General features: G+C 36.6%; 1 protein-coding gene across 4 annotated transcripts in view; it reads left to right on the top strand.

Moving 5' to 3' along the window:
- snx13 (sorting nexin 13) overlaps positions 1–13,002 on the top strand; it is a 53,588-nt gene that overhangs the window by 5,576 nt on the left and 35,010 nt on the right. For all 4 annotated transcript variants that reach the window (XM_073931334.1, XM_021468239.3, XM_021468240.3 and 1 more), the window contains exons 2-4: positions 9,438–9,550; positions 9,664–9,766; positions 12,384–12,473. In XM_073931334.1, coding sequence (XP_073787435.1) covers positions 9,438–9,550; positions 9,664–9,766; positions 12,384–12,473 — 306 coding nt within the window. The remainder of the gene's footprint in view (positions 1–9,437; positions 9,551–9,663; positions 9,767–12,383; positions 12,474–13,002) is intronic.

Raw genomic sequence — 13,002 nt, 5'->3', positions numbered from 1 at the left:
TTTAAAACTAATACGCACTAGTGTAAACGGGGCCTCATACTTCAGCCTCCACATCAAAGCTCCTGAAAGCAAAGAAGGTCAAGCTGCTCCAGGATTGGCCAGCCCAGTCACCAGACATGAACACTATTGAGCATGTCTGGGGTGAGATGGAGGAGAAGTTGAAGATGAATTCAAAGGATGTTGATAAACTCTGGGAGTCCTGCAAGAACACTTTCTTTGCCATTCCCGATGACTTTATTAATCAGTGATTTGAGTCATGTCAGAGATGTATGGATGCAGTCCTCCAAGCTCATGATGGAGTCAGACACAATATTCATTCTGTCTCCACTGCAGCAGGACTTTATATTCTATACTGGACATTATTTCTGTTCAGTGATGAGACTTTAGTCTAAGCAGAGACAGACCTTACTGTCCTAATTAAATCATTAAAAATCAAGTCATGATCATATTTTATTTTGGTAAAATAAGTGTTATCTAGAGGCCTTTGCCTTTCATATAAGCCACTTCTGATAGCAAATGATCAACTAGAAGTCAAGTTATTATTTGCTGTTCCTAAAACTTAGATCAGGTAGTGTATGTGTGGTTGGTGAATTAATTAATTTATGTGACCTCTGGATAGGGATGGGCGTCGTTAAGGTTTTAACGGTATTACTACTTTTATCAATACCACTTATCGGTTTGAACTTTGACGGTTCTCTTATCTGTACTTTCTGTAGTGTTTTATATATTTATATAACTAATTGAAAAGAATTAACAACATTTTTTTTTACTTTAAAAACATAATAATAAAATAAAGCAAAACCATTAATAGTAAAACAAATAAATAACATTTTTCCTGTAAAATAATGTACAACAGTTTGAAGGAAAATAACTCAATTTTTAACCATTCTTCTGGAGAAAAATCAACTGTTTGCCTTTTCTGGCAGAGGTCGGGATGTTTTTTAGTTTCTTGTGCTTCCTGCAGTTGAAAAATTCCCTCTTTTATTTGCAAAATGCAGTTTAATAATCAGATCATCTTTATGATTTTTTTATTAACACTAGGGTTGGGCCGATAGACGAAGCCATCGTCCATCGGCGATGGCCGACAGACATCACGATGGTGAGCCAGCATCGCGATCCTCCGCCCCGCCCCAGTTGCAAATCCACTCGCGAAAAATACACACTCAGGCCCCGTTTACACTAATAGGTCTTCGTTTTTAAATGGCATTTTAGAACGAAAAATGGAACGAAAACAATCCACATCCACACTGGCGTTTAGCATTTCTGAGCAGCCCTCCTTCCACACTACCGCTGAAAACACACATCACGTGACAACACACACACATTCACACACAGTCACATACACACTGTCATGCGCTCTAGACAGTGGTGCCAGGCAGTCAGCGGGTCAGTAGACTGCTTCAATCTTTCACACTTGTACTTAGTAATTTTAGCGAACACCTCAGATACTGTTGGCTGGTTCCTGTTGGTTGTGCACCTTTTTTTTTTACCGACGCCATTATAACGACACGGATCACTCTAGCTATTCACGCCTGTTCACGAATCCCGTGGGAAAAGTGATTGACAGGTGGTAATTATGTGTAACTTATTTATTAATGTGTTTATGTGTAACGATATTTATTCGCGAGCACAAGCATTTCACATGTGAGATTGCCAACTGTGCAGACGCATATCGCAAAGTAGAAAAGGTTTGTCAGTTAAATTATGCTACTGTAAGTAATGATTATTCAGCAAAAATTATCCTGTACCGCTAGCAGAACTGTTAACGTCAGAGCTTATCGATACCAAGTACCAAAGTACCAAGTTTCGATACCCATCCCTACCTCTGGCCTTATAACACTTGAAGAAGCTTTTTTCAGTTTTACAATTTGAGAAAGAGAGACGAGGTGTAATAAAGCATAACTGTACATTGGTTGTTATTAGGATTGCACAGTTTAGCGGTACTATGGCAGGGTTCAACGCTAAAGATTTTTTCTACTGCCCCAATCAGACCAGTGGTTCAGATTTTTACTTGCCCAGCCAATATTTTCACTGGCTTCACCAAAAAAAAGTTAATAGCTATTTCCTAGCCACAAATTAAAAAAATATATGTCAAAATGTTTGTAAATCTAGAATTTAAATATTTTTTTAAAAAATGTTAATAAATGTATAATGAAAAAAAGATGGCTGACCCGCCAAACTGAAGGCAAACTGTAAAAAACATCACTTCATTTTTTTAGTCGTGGTGTATCCTCGTAAATATCTGCTTCCAAGACGTTAGAAACAAATGTTTTCCTTTAGCATCATCTTTAGAAGTTGCCGTCATGTTGTTGTCTCTTCGCTGTACTGATTGATACTGAAAAAATTAACGTGTCGTGCTCGCAACATCCAATCAGATCAGACGAACCGAGTAGGTAGCATTTGAAGACTTGAAAACACAAACTGTTTCTCGATTCTAAGACTGAATTTGCACAAAATTGACAAATAGTCAGAGGCGCATTAAACTTTAGTGACAAGGCAACAGTGTGACAATCAGCTCTGTAACGATCCTGTTTACTGTCCCGAGCACCTCACACGCTGGTCCTCCGGCAGTCCTTATTGTTGAGCCTTGTTTGGTTATCACATTAAATACGTAATAATAAAATAAAGTTGTTAATTCTGTTTAATTAATTTTTCATAAAAATACTACAAAAAGTACAGATAAGAGAACCAATAAAGTACCAAACCGATAAGTGATATCAATGTAAGTACTAATGCTGTTAAAACCTTAAAAATACCCTTCCCTAGTCTTGGGTTTTTACTGTGTTCTCTGTAAGTGCGGAAGGCATAGATGTGGAGTACACACACACTCATCGTTTAGTCTCAGGGCAGCGGCGCTCGAGCCTAGGGTATTTGCACTGCTCTTAAAATAGACCTCTGTGACCAGCCTGAATTAAAGGGTGAAGCCTGATGAGTTTTGTGCAAGATCACACACGAAACCTTTGGGAATTCTTAAGATCCTCCTCAGTGCTGATGATACACCATCCAACTTTATAGGCTCAGCTCGTGTGTTATGACCTTAGCTAGGGATCATGTTCTCGTATGTAGGCCAACAGTAGTAGGCACTGCCATGCAGCTCAACGTCAATGAATTTTCGCGGTTTGCAAAGGAGGAGCTTGTTTCACGGGAGGTGATGGAATGACAGTCGCTGGATAATAATCTTAACTCAAAGTCTTTGCTGACCCGGTCTGCGAGGACGCTGCAGGACAGTATGAGATCAGCGCTGTTAAGAGACCTATAAACGTTACAGCTTTACACCTTCCTGTCTCCTTCGCAAGCCTTGTAATTGAGAAACGAATGATTTATTTCTAATGTCATAATGCCGTTTTGTGTGTATCCTCAAAAACTGCCACCGGATGGAGATTATGTCGACCTCGTGATCTTCTGTAATGGTGAAACATGTTAAAGGTAAAACTGGATTATTGTGTGTTTGACCACAAAGAGTGCAGCTTTGGTTTTGTAGCCTGACGTGGGTTGTAATCTGCTTTTATCTTCTTTAGAGGTTAGTTTGGTCGCGATAAGGACTGAAACATATTATTCAGAGCACGTGGAAAACTTCCCACAGCCAAGGACGTTTCACAAACAGTTTGACTGTATGTATATTTGTGCAAATCTCTCTTTTTTTATGAAATAGCTCTGATAAAATCAGTAAATGTTGATTTTTCTCGCCTGAGCTTTGTGTAAATAATGTAAGGGTTCACTTTGGTTTTTGGCACGGTTGCGTTCAGTTTGGTTTCCCTCCTGTTTTATATCTTTCTCCTCTCCTGTGTTCTGATGATGTTTACTTGTGCTGGCTGAGGCCAAATGCAAGTTCATTGCACTTTATCATTGAGATAAGAACAAGGCTTTTAACTGTACTACCTAACAAAAGTCTTGTCGCCTATCCAAGTTTTAGGAAAGACAAATAATAAGTTGACTTCTAGTTGATCATTTGCTATCAGAAGTGGCTTATATGAAAGGGAATGGCCTCTAGATTACGCTTATTTAACCAAAATAAAATATAATCATGCCTTGTTTTTGAATGATTTCATTAGGACAGTTATGCTGTGTTCACACAATACGCTATTCGTTAGTGAACACAGCCTTGTGAACATTTGAGTTTACTCTCTTCATTCGTGCGTCAAACCCTGCTTCATTTGTGCGTTAAATTCACTTCAAAACAGACGCGAATTCGCGTGATTGGTGGGGCTTCTGTCTGGCCGGTGGCTCTAGCTTCGTTGCTAAATGGCTAACATGGATTTTATGTAGAAAATAACAGTGTTTATGTGCTTTATGAAGGCTGAAAACAGCATCGATATGTTTAGGGGCGTTTCTGAGTCAACTACATCCTTTCAGAGGTGCATCCAGCTCTGTAAGCTCATAAACTCCTCCATAACTTAACCTGGATGATGGAGGCTTTCAGCAGTGCTTCTGACTGAGCCGAGCCAGTTAGATAAACTGTTGTCGGTGTCCACTGGAGGATTTTCCCCAGGACACCAACAACAGGTCCTACGTCACCATCACACCCCCCACAAGAGCAGGCTCCTAAATGGTTAACACGGCACGAAAGTCCACTTAAGTTCAGATTTTTTTTTTAATGTATGTACCGCGCTGCAGGATGTCTATTCATGCGTTTGCATTGACTTAATATGTAAATTACTCGCGCTTGATGCTTTTTCTGCGTCTGGTTTGAAAACAGCATCATAAAGTCTGACTCTGCTTAGACTAAAGTCTCGTCACTGAACAGAAATAATGTCCAGTATAGAATGTAAAATCCTGCTGCAGTGGAGACAGAATGAATATTGTGTCTGACTCCATCATGAGCTTGGAGGACTGCATCCATACATCTCTGACATGACTCAAATCACTGATTAATAAAGTCATCTGGAATGGCAAAGAAAGCGTTCTTGCAGGACTCCCAGAGTTTATCAAGACTCTTTGTGTTCATCTTCAATGCTTCCTCCTTCATATTACCCCAGACATGCTCAATAATGTTCATGTCTGGTGACTGGGCTGGCCAATCCTGGAGCAGCTTGACCTTCTTTGCTTTCAGGAGCTTTGATGTGGAGGCTGAAGTATGAGAAGGAGCACTATCCTGCTGGAGAATTGTCCCTCTCCTGTGGTTTGTAATGTAATGGGCAGCACAAATGTGTTGATACCTCAGGCTGTTGGTGTAGCCATCCACTTTTCAGATCTCTCGCACGCCCCCATACTGAATGTAACCCCAAACCATGATTTCTCCTTCACCAAACTTGACTAATTTCTGTAAGAATCTTGGTCCATCCTGGTTCCAGTAGGTCTTCAGCAGTATTTGTGATGATTGGGATGCAGACCAACCAATGATGCATGGGAAAAATTCATCCTCTGACACTTTCCCAAGTGATCAACTAGAAGTCAAGTTATTATTTGTTGCTCTTAAAACTGGGATCGACGACAAGACTTTTATCAGGTAGTGTTTATAGAATCTGGATCTTCTCAATGTTATTCTTTTACCATAACCTTGTTTATCATTATACTAGATGCCAGTCTGTCTGTCCTCCTCAAACAAGTGTGAAAAAGCATTTGCTTTGGCTATTTATTATGTAAAATATAAATGTTACTATTTAGTGTTTACTTATATGCCAGTTTTTTTCTGCATAGATAGTTATGAGGTGACCACAATCACATTTTGTACACTGAAAAAGCCAATTCATTGGATTTACTACATTTTAAGGTAATTTATATAAGCTGAATTTAAAAAAATTAAGTTGAACATTACTAAATTGAATTTGTTTGTTTATATTCAGCCCATATAAATTGTTTGCAACCACTACCTTTAAAAAAAATGTAGTAAATCCAGTGCATAATTTTTCTTTCAGTGTACCAACTCCTCCACCTTTTTCCAAAAATCAGTCGCAGTTACTGACAAACGCCAAGTGAACTCAAGCACTGTTCATTTAATATTAGTATTGTTTTAAATAAGGATTTTTTAAACTTTATTAGATAACTAATTTTGCATAATTTTAGTTTGCAATTAGCAAAAAAAGTTTTGGATTGTGGAGCAAGGAAAACCCCTGTTATTTGGTTTCTCTGTTGTTGTGCAGAGGGGAAATTTTGAATATGTGTTGCTCTCCATTTCCACAGGGAAGGTTGAATGTTCATACTTCAGAAAGAGCAATCAGAGCATCTATATATAGGACTTTTCAAGACATTATTTACCACTCAAATAATAAAAAAATTGTTTTATATATTATATTTTAATAATATAATCTAATACTGGTAAAGATAAAAAAACAGAACGTTGTACAGAAGTTTTTTTTTCACAATTTTAAGCTTTTTTTTGTTGTCATTTTTGTCAAGTGTATTATTCAGAAATTAACTAATGATCTAAGGAATAAATATATCAAACAGTCTGGAATGATGTGAGAGTGAATAAGCTGACATAAGCCTGTCACAGTTTCTTTTTTGAGTAAATGATTTCTCAAATCAGTCACATGATTTTCAGCCACTGGGCAATAAAACAATCCCACAGACCTAAGCTAGTTCTAGAGATAAAAATATAACAAAATTAGTGGACTAGAGGAATTTGTGAGAAATGATCTCTAACACTGAGTTTTTGTTGTTTTTGTTGTTGTGATTGCATATACTTACAGTGTTCATGTACACAGAACAGAACTTTTTATTTTACTTTTTAAAATTTCTATGCAGTATGTACTGAACTGAGCATCTAGTTCTTAATGAAGTATTTTAATACTAACCAGAGTTGTGTCTGTCTTATATTACACATGCAATATTAACCAACTAAGCAGAGCAAGAAATCACAGGTAAAGATGCATGAGCTTTGACTCGATTGTGTTGCCAGATCTCCATATAAAAATCAAACAAGTGCAAATTCATAATAATGACATAATAACTATATTGCTACCTGTTTCCTCCCTATACTATATTGCTATACCTGTAATTTAATAACTCTAAAAAAAAAATAGATTTTTTATCCATACCTTAACAAAAAGCCTGAAAACACTTAGTAGTAAATGAACGTAGCAGCTACACTCTGTGATTTGGCCTTTCAAATGTAAACAAACTACAACATGTCTAGGGTTTAATTCAAATAGCAAAGCAAGGGTTTAATCCTGTAATAATAAACTGCTCAAAAATGAATATGGAGAATGTAAATGGCAATAAAACACAGTAAATTTACTGTTTCGTTTGCAACCTAAATTATAATTTAGGGTGTTCACATTTAAATGTGGATGTTCTGACTTAAAGAGAAAGCTCACCCAAAAAGTAAAATTTACTTACTATTTACTCACCCTCATGTGCTTTCAAACTTTTATGAGTTTCCTTATTCTGTTGAACACTAAAGAAGATATTTTGGTGAGCTGAAAACCTGTAACTATTGACTTCTATAGTAGGAAAAACAAATACCATGGAAGTCAATGGTTACCGATTTTCAGCATTTTTCTTAATATCTTCATTTGTGTTTAACATAAACAAGTAAAGGATGAGTAAATGATGACAGATCCCAAATTTTTGGGTGAACTGCCCCTTTAACTCTGTGTGTAAAGGCTGATGTTTTAGCTGGAATAGTTTGCTGGCAGCTGATGCTGTCCTGTGACACGCCACTTGTGTGAAAGCCTGTTTGTTCATCTCTTTAATAACACACATATGCATTGTGTCTGTGGTGTAGAGCAGTCTCTAGAATGCAGCAGCAGCATCCAGAGTGAGTTTGTTTTGCTGTTTGACCAAATCCATGGCCTGTCAGCACTAGTCATGAATGATCTGCTGTGTGCGGAGCCGTTCAACAGGTCAGAGGTCAGGGAAAAGGTTTGTGCTTGAGGAATGAATCACAGAGGTTAAATAACAGCTTTGAGATGAGTTGCCAGACTTTTACATGTTATTCTTGACATGACATAACAGGAATAGACCATCTGATTTATATGTGAAGTGACTAAACATCAAGTCAGTATGATTCGCCCTCTTGTGAATTGTTTTTTCTTTTTCAAATATTTCCCAAATGATGTTTAACAATAAGGGATTTTTCAGAATGGCTAATGATTTGATCATTAGTTTAATTATTTGACCTTAAAATGCTTTTTAAAAAATTAAAAACTGCTTCTATTCTTGCCGAAATAAAACAAATAAGACTTTCTCCAGAAGAAAAAAACATTATCAGACATACTGTGAAAATTTCCTTGCTCTGTTAATCATCATTTGGGATATATTTAAAAATGAAAAAATCAAAAGGGAGCTAATAATTCTGACTTCAACTGTATGTCTAAAATCATAGCAATCTTGATTTTGTTCAGTATTTCTTTGCACTATTTTTGCACGTTTTTTTTTTCTTCTCTCACTTCAGGTGTTTTTTTCTCACATTTTCTTTTGTTATTTCCCCAAAGGACTTTTTTTGCATTTCCAGAGTTCTCAGAAGAGGAAGTTGTCATAGCTCACTGGAACAGGAAATCAAAATAAAACTTTCTATGACTTTACAAAAAGTCAGAATTAAATATCAAGAGACTGATTTCTAATGTGCCTTCACCACTCCATTAGCTTTTTTTCCCAGTTTTTTTAAATCGCTCGCACAGTAGCATCACAGTATCATAATATTATTAATGTAAATATATGTAACATGAAAATATGTGTATAAATTTTACATTTACTATGGATTTGCTATGGTAATGACTGCGGAAATGCGTGCTCACAGTCTACGAATAAGTCCATGGACACTTGATCATATTTCTGGCTAATGTTTATTTAACACACTTCATCTGAGCACCATACTCCAGGACTGACCGTGTATGTGTCTGTATGTGTGTGTGTAGTCTGCTCGGGAGAAGGAAGGGAAGGGCACTGATTGGGTCACTGAGTTTCCTCTCCTGGCAAAAACAGGAAACCTGGCCATTGGACACATTCTGTCACATTCTCTCCCCTCATCTGTGTCATCTCAAATGTATTTCTCCCTTAAATCTTGAAAAAAAAAAATCTGCTCAAAGCAACAGTGGTGGTTGTAGTTTTTTTGGTTCTCTGTTGTGATGAAAATGATCATCTGGAACCAAATGCAGCTAGCCAATTTGAGTTGAAAAGTAATTGCAATTAATAGAAAGATAGTCTGATCACTGATCTGTGCATAAAAGTATCAAATGGTAATATTCATATGCAAGCTTAAGACAATATTAGGTACTAGAACGTTCGTTCCTTCATTCCTCTGTCTTTGTCCAGTTTTAAAGTCACCATAAAATACAATATTGCATATTGAAATACAAAACTGCATTATTCATTATAATGTTTTATTAGTGTACATCCATCATCATTTTTAAATAAAGTGTCTTTTTATCTTTTCCTTCCGCTTTAGTGGCATCTCTTCTCTGAGTGGAGCAACGGACAGGATCAGCCTTACAATCATATGATATCCATAACAGTACAGTCTTTTCATTGAATTTGTCTCTGTGTGTGTTTTTCAGGCCAGTCTGTCCATCTGGGGATGGGGGGGTCTGGGAGTCGTCCTCTTCCTCATCTCATTTGGACCTTTTGCCATCTTCTATCTGGCCTTCTACATCCTCTGCTTCATTGGCGGGTAAGTGAATGATAAACAAGGCTCAAACTCCTTCAAAGTGTCTCTGTAAAACCTGTAGATGCTTCAGTATGATGATGCTGTCTCTCTCTCTCTCTCTTTCTCTCTCTCTCCAGGGGTTTTGTAGTGCTGCTTTTATTTGGAAAGACAAACTCAGAGAAACACCTTGAACGATGTGAACACTCCTACATGCTGCCTACACAGACAGCCGTACTGAAGGTATTGCATGCGTGTCTGATATTCCTTTTCAATTTCATTTAGATTTTATTCAGTAAAGGAAACATCGGGCCTGTAATGCATTTAAGCAATAACATAATATGCAGCTTTAAAAAGAAATAAATATGTAAAGTAAAAAAAAAAAAAAAATATATATATATATATATATATATATATATATATATATATACATATAAAAATATGAATAAATATTAAAAAAAAATAAATAAATAAAAAATAAAAAAAAAATATATATATATATATATTTTTTTATTATTTTTATTTTTATTTTTATTTTTTAAATAATAATAAAAATATTTCTCAGTGATGGGTTGCAGCTGGAAGGGCATCCACTGCGTAAAATATAAGCTGGATAATTTGGTGGTTCATTCCGCTGGCGACCCCGGATTAATAAAGTGACTAAGCTGAAAAGAAAATGAATGAATGAATAATAAAATAATATGCTTTTCTCTGAAATTTTGTTGACATATTTTATAAAAGGTATGATTTAATATAAATTCTGCATCATAATTTTAGTAATGTTTATTGAGACAAATATTCTTTTTTACTTTCTATTAGGGCTGCACGATAATGGGAAAATATGCAATATTGTATAGCGATAGTGATGTTTCTTACGATGTAACATTTCCACAGAAAAATGCTATTTTATTACCTCTCTTTTTAAACCATTTATTTATTCATGTAATGATGTTAAAATGAACAAGCAAAATATATATTTTTAGATCTAATTAATTCTAATTAAGACTAAAAAATATACATTTGCAAACATTTAGTCTATTTAACTCTATGGGCTCTATTTTAACGATCTTGGCGCAAAGTCCAAAGCGCAGGCCACAAAAGCATTAAGGGCATATCTGAATCCACTTTTGCTGCTTTAAGGATGGAAAAATCCACCTTGCGCCATGGCGCATGGTCTAACAGGGTTGAGCTTATTTTCTTAATGAGTTATAGGTGTGTTTTAAGAATAAACCAATCAGAGTCTCATCTCCCATTCCCTTTAAGAGCCAGTTGAGTTGTGCCATAGCGCATTTGCTATTTACATGGCGGACTTTTGTAAGTGGAAAAACTGAACACTTCACTAGAGAGAAAACGGTTGAACAGAGCATCTGCAGCGCGAGAATGAGAGAATAAGCCTCCTCGTTCTTTACTTTCACTTTCACTCTTGTGGATAGGGAAATGTGTTGTACGCAGACATCCATTACCCTATACATAACTAATTTAGTTTATTAAGCGCAAAGATTTGTGTCAAAACTATTTTTAAATTCAGTTGTAAACTTCAGCAAACTAATAAATGAACAATAATACAACTGAGTTATATCCTAATACACATGCTGTGCCCCATATGGTCTAAAACCTGACAGGTGGGCTAATCTAAGCTTGTTTTTAAAAAAACAAATATAAATATTCAGATAATAAATACTACTACTTATAAAAACATTTTACTAAAGCAAATTGTTATGAATAAACTGTAAAAGCCCCCCCAAGATGAAGAAGGCATGAAGGCAGAGATGTTTATATTTATGTAGAAAATAATAATTTTTGTAATATTTTATTCCTTTTTTTCTTTTTATGTATTATATGTAAATATATTTGCGTATTGCTGTACATCCCGTATATATTAAGCAATGTGTAAGCAAGGCGCTCTGCGTTGGACTTTAGACCTCCTCTCAGTCGGTCTTTAGAGCAGTCTATTTTAGATCCTTAAAATAGCAAGGCGCCAGCAATGTGCCTTAACACACCTTCTTTTTTAGACCAGAACGCCTATGGGCGCACATATGAGCGCAAATGCATTTGCTATTCAAACAGCGTGGCGCAAAACGTCAAAACAACACTTGCGCCAAGCTGAAACTAGCGAACAACATTTGCGTCACACCTTTAACCGCATTGCGCTGGGTGGCTGCATCCAAAATTGCATACTTCCATACTATATAGTATGCTAAAAACAGTATGCGAGCAGAGTAGTATGTCCCAATTCATAGAATAAGTAAAACAGTATGTGAGAAGTAACTGGATGACCTACTACTTTTACTTTACTTATTCTGAAGTGCGCAACTGATGCACGCTATGCTATCCAATGATGCACTGCGAGAGAATTCATGAATGGGAGTGAAGCGACGAAGCTGACATGGGTAGGTCACGTGATCGTGACAAAATGCTGGATGTTGTACGTCCGAGTTCCATTCACACTGCTCACATTCATACTGTATAGAACGCAACGTTCTAATGATTGAGTAGTACCTACTGAGAGTAGTAGGCAATTTCGGACAAAGCCTATGAGTGAGCGAAAACCTGATTGGCTGTTGTCATTTTCCTCTAGTCTTGAATTCGCTCTTTAGTGTTTATTTTTAGCTCTAGGTTCGCCTTTGGGCCACTCCAGCCAAAGCAGAACAGCAACTACTACGGATGCAGAGCTAAAGATAGTAAATCCCATCTGATTGATCAAATGTATCATATATTGCGGTAATTTTGCGATATATTGTGCAGTCCTAATTTCTAATTTTCCCTAACAGTGTAGTTGAAGCAACTTATTATTGATGAGGAGTAAAAATGATGTCTGTGTGCAGCTGCTGAGTTTGAAGTCTTTGTGTTTGCTCCTCAGGTTCTGGAGGAAATGAAATCAGAATCCAAACTCATAAAGATCGACCGTCGCCTGACAGGATCCAATATCATAGATGAGCCACTGCAGCAGGTACCGTCAACAAACCCCCCCAAAAAACAACTGAAAGTGCACGTTCATGCTTATGAGGAACCTGTGGTTTCTCTGCTGATGAGCTGCTCTCAGACTGTCGAGTCGCCGCTTGACGAATGTCGTTTGCGCAAGACGCTTCATCAGCTCGTTTTAGAGTTTAAGCTGCACCGCTGCTTTCTATAAGCTGAAGTGAATGTCATGTGCTTCACAGTTATATGACAGTCAGTGGTCTCACGTGCTTTACTGGATCAGTTTGCTTACAATGCAAATATTCTGCTTGGGTCACTTTTATGCAGTCATTTCCTACATTTCAGCTTTTATTTATTATTATTTTTATTATTACAAATAAAATTAATTTATTTGCTTTCCTGAGCCACTTTTATTCTTAGTTAAATAAGTTATCCTGCACCATTAAACCACCGTATTGATGTTGCACAACTTTTTTTTTGCCATATGCAGCAGGTTGTTTTACTAATGTACATTTTGAGGGGACTTGAGTTTTGACTTGTTTACGTATGAAACAGAAATA

The sequence above is a fragment of the Danio rerio genome, chromosome 19, assembly GCF_049306965.1.
Source record: "Danio rerio strain Tuebingen ecotype United States chromosome 19, GRCz12tu, whole genome shotgun sequence".
NCBI lineage: Eukaryota > Metazoa > Chordata > Actinopteri > Cypriniformes > Danionidae > Danio > Danio rerio.
Note: the sequence above shows the minus strand (reverse complement) of the source record. Positions and strands in the feature narration are given on the sequence as shown.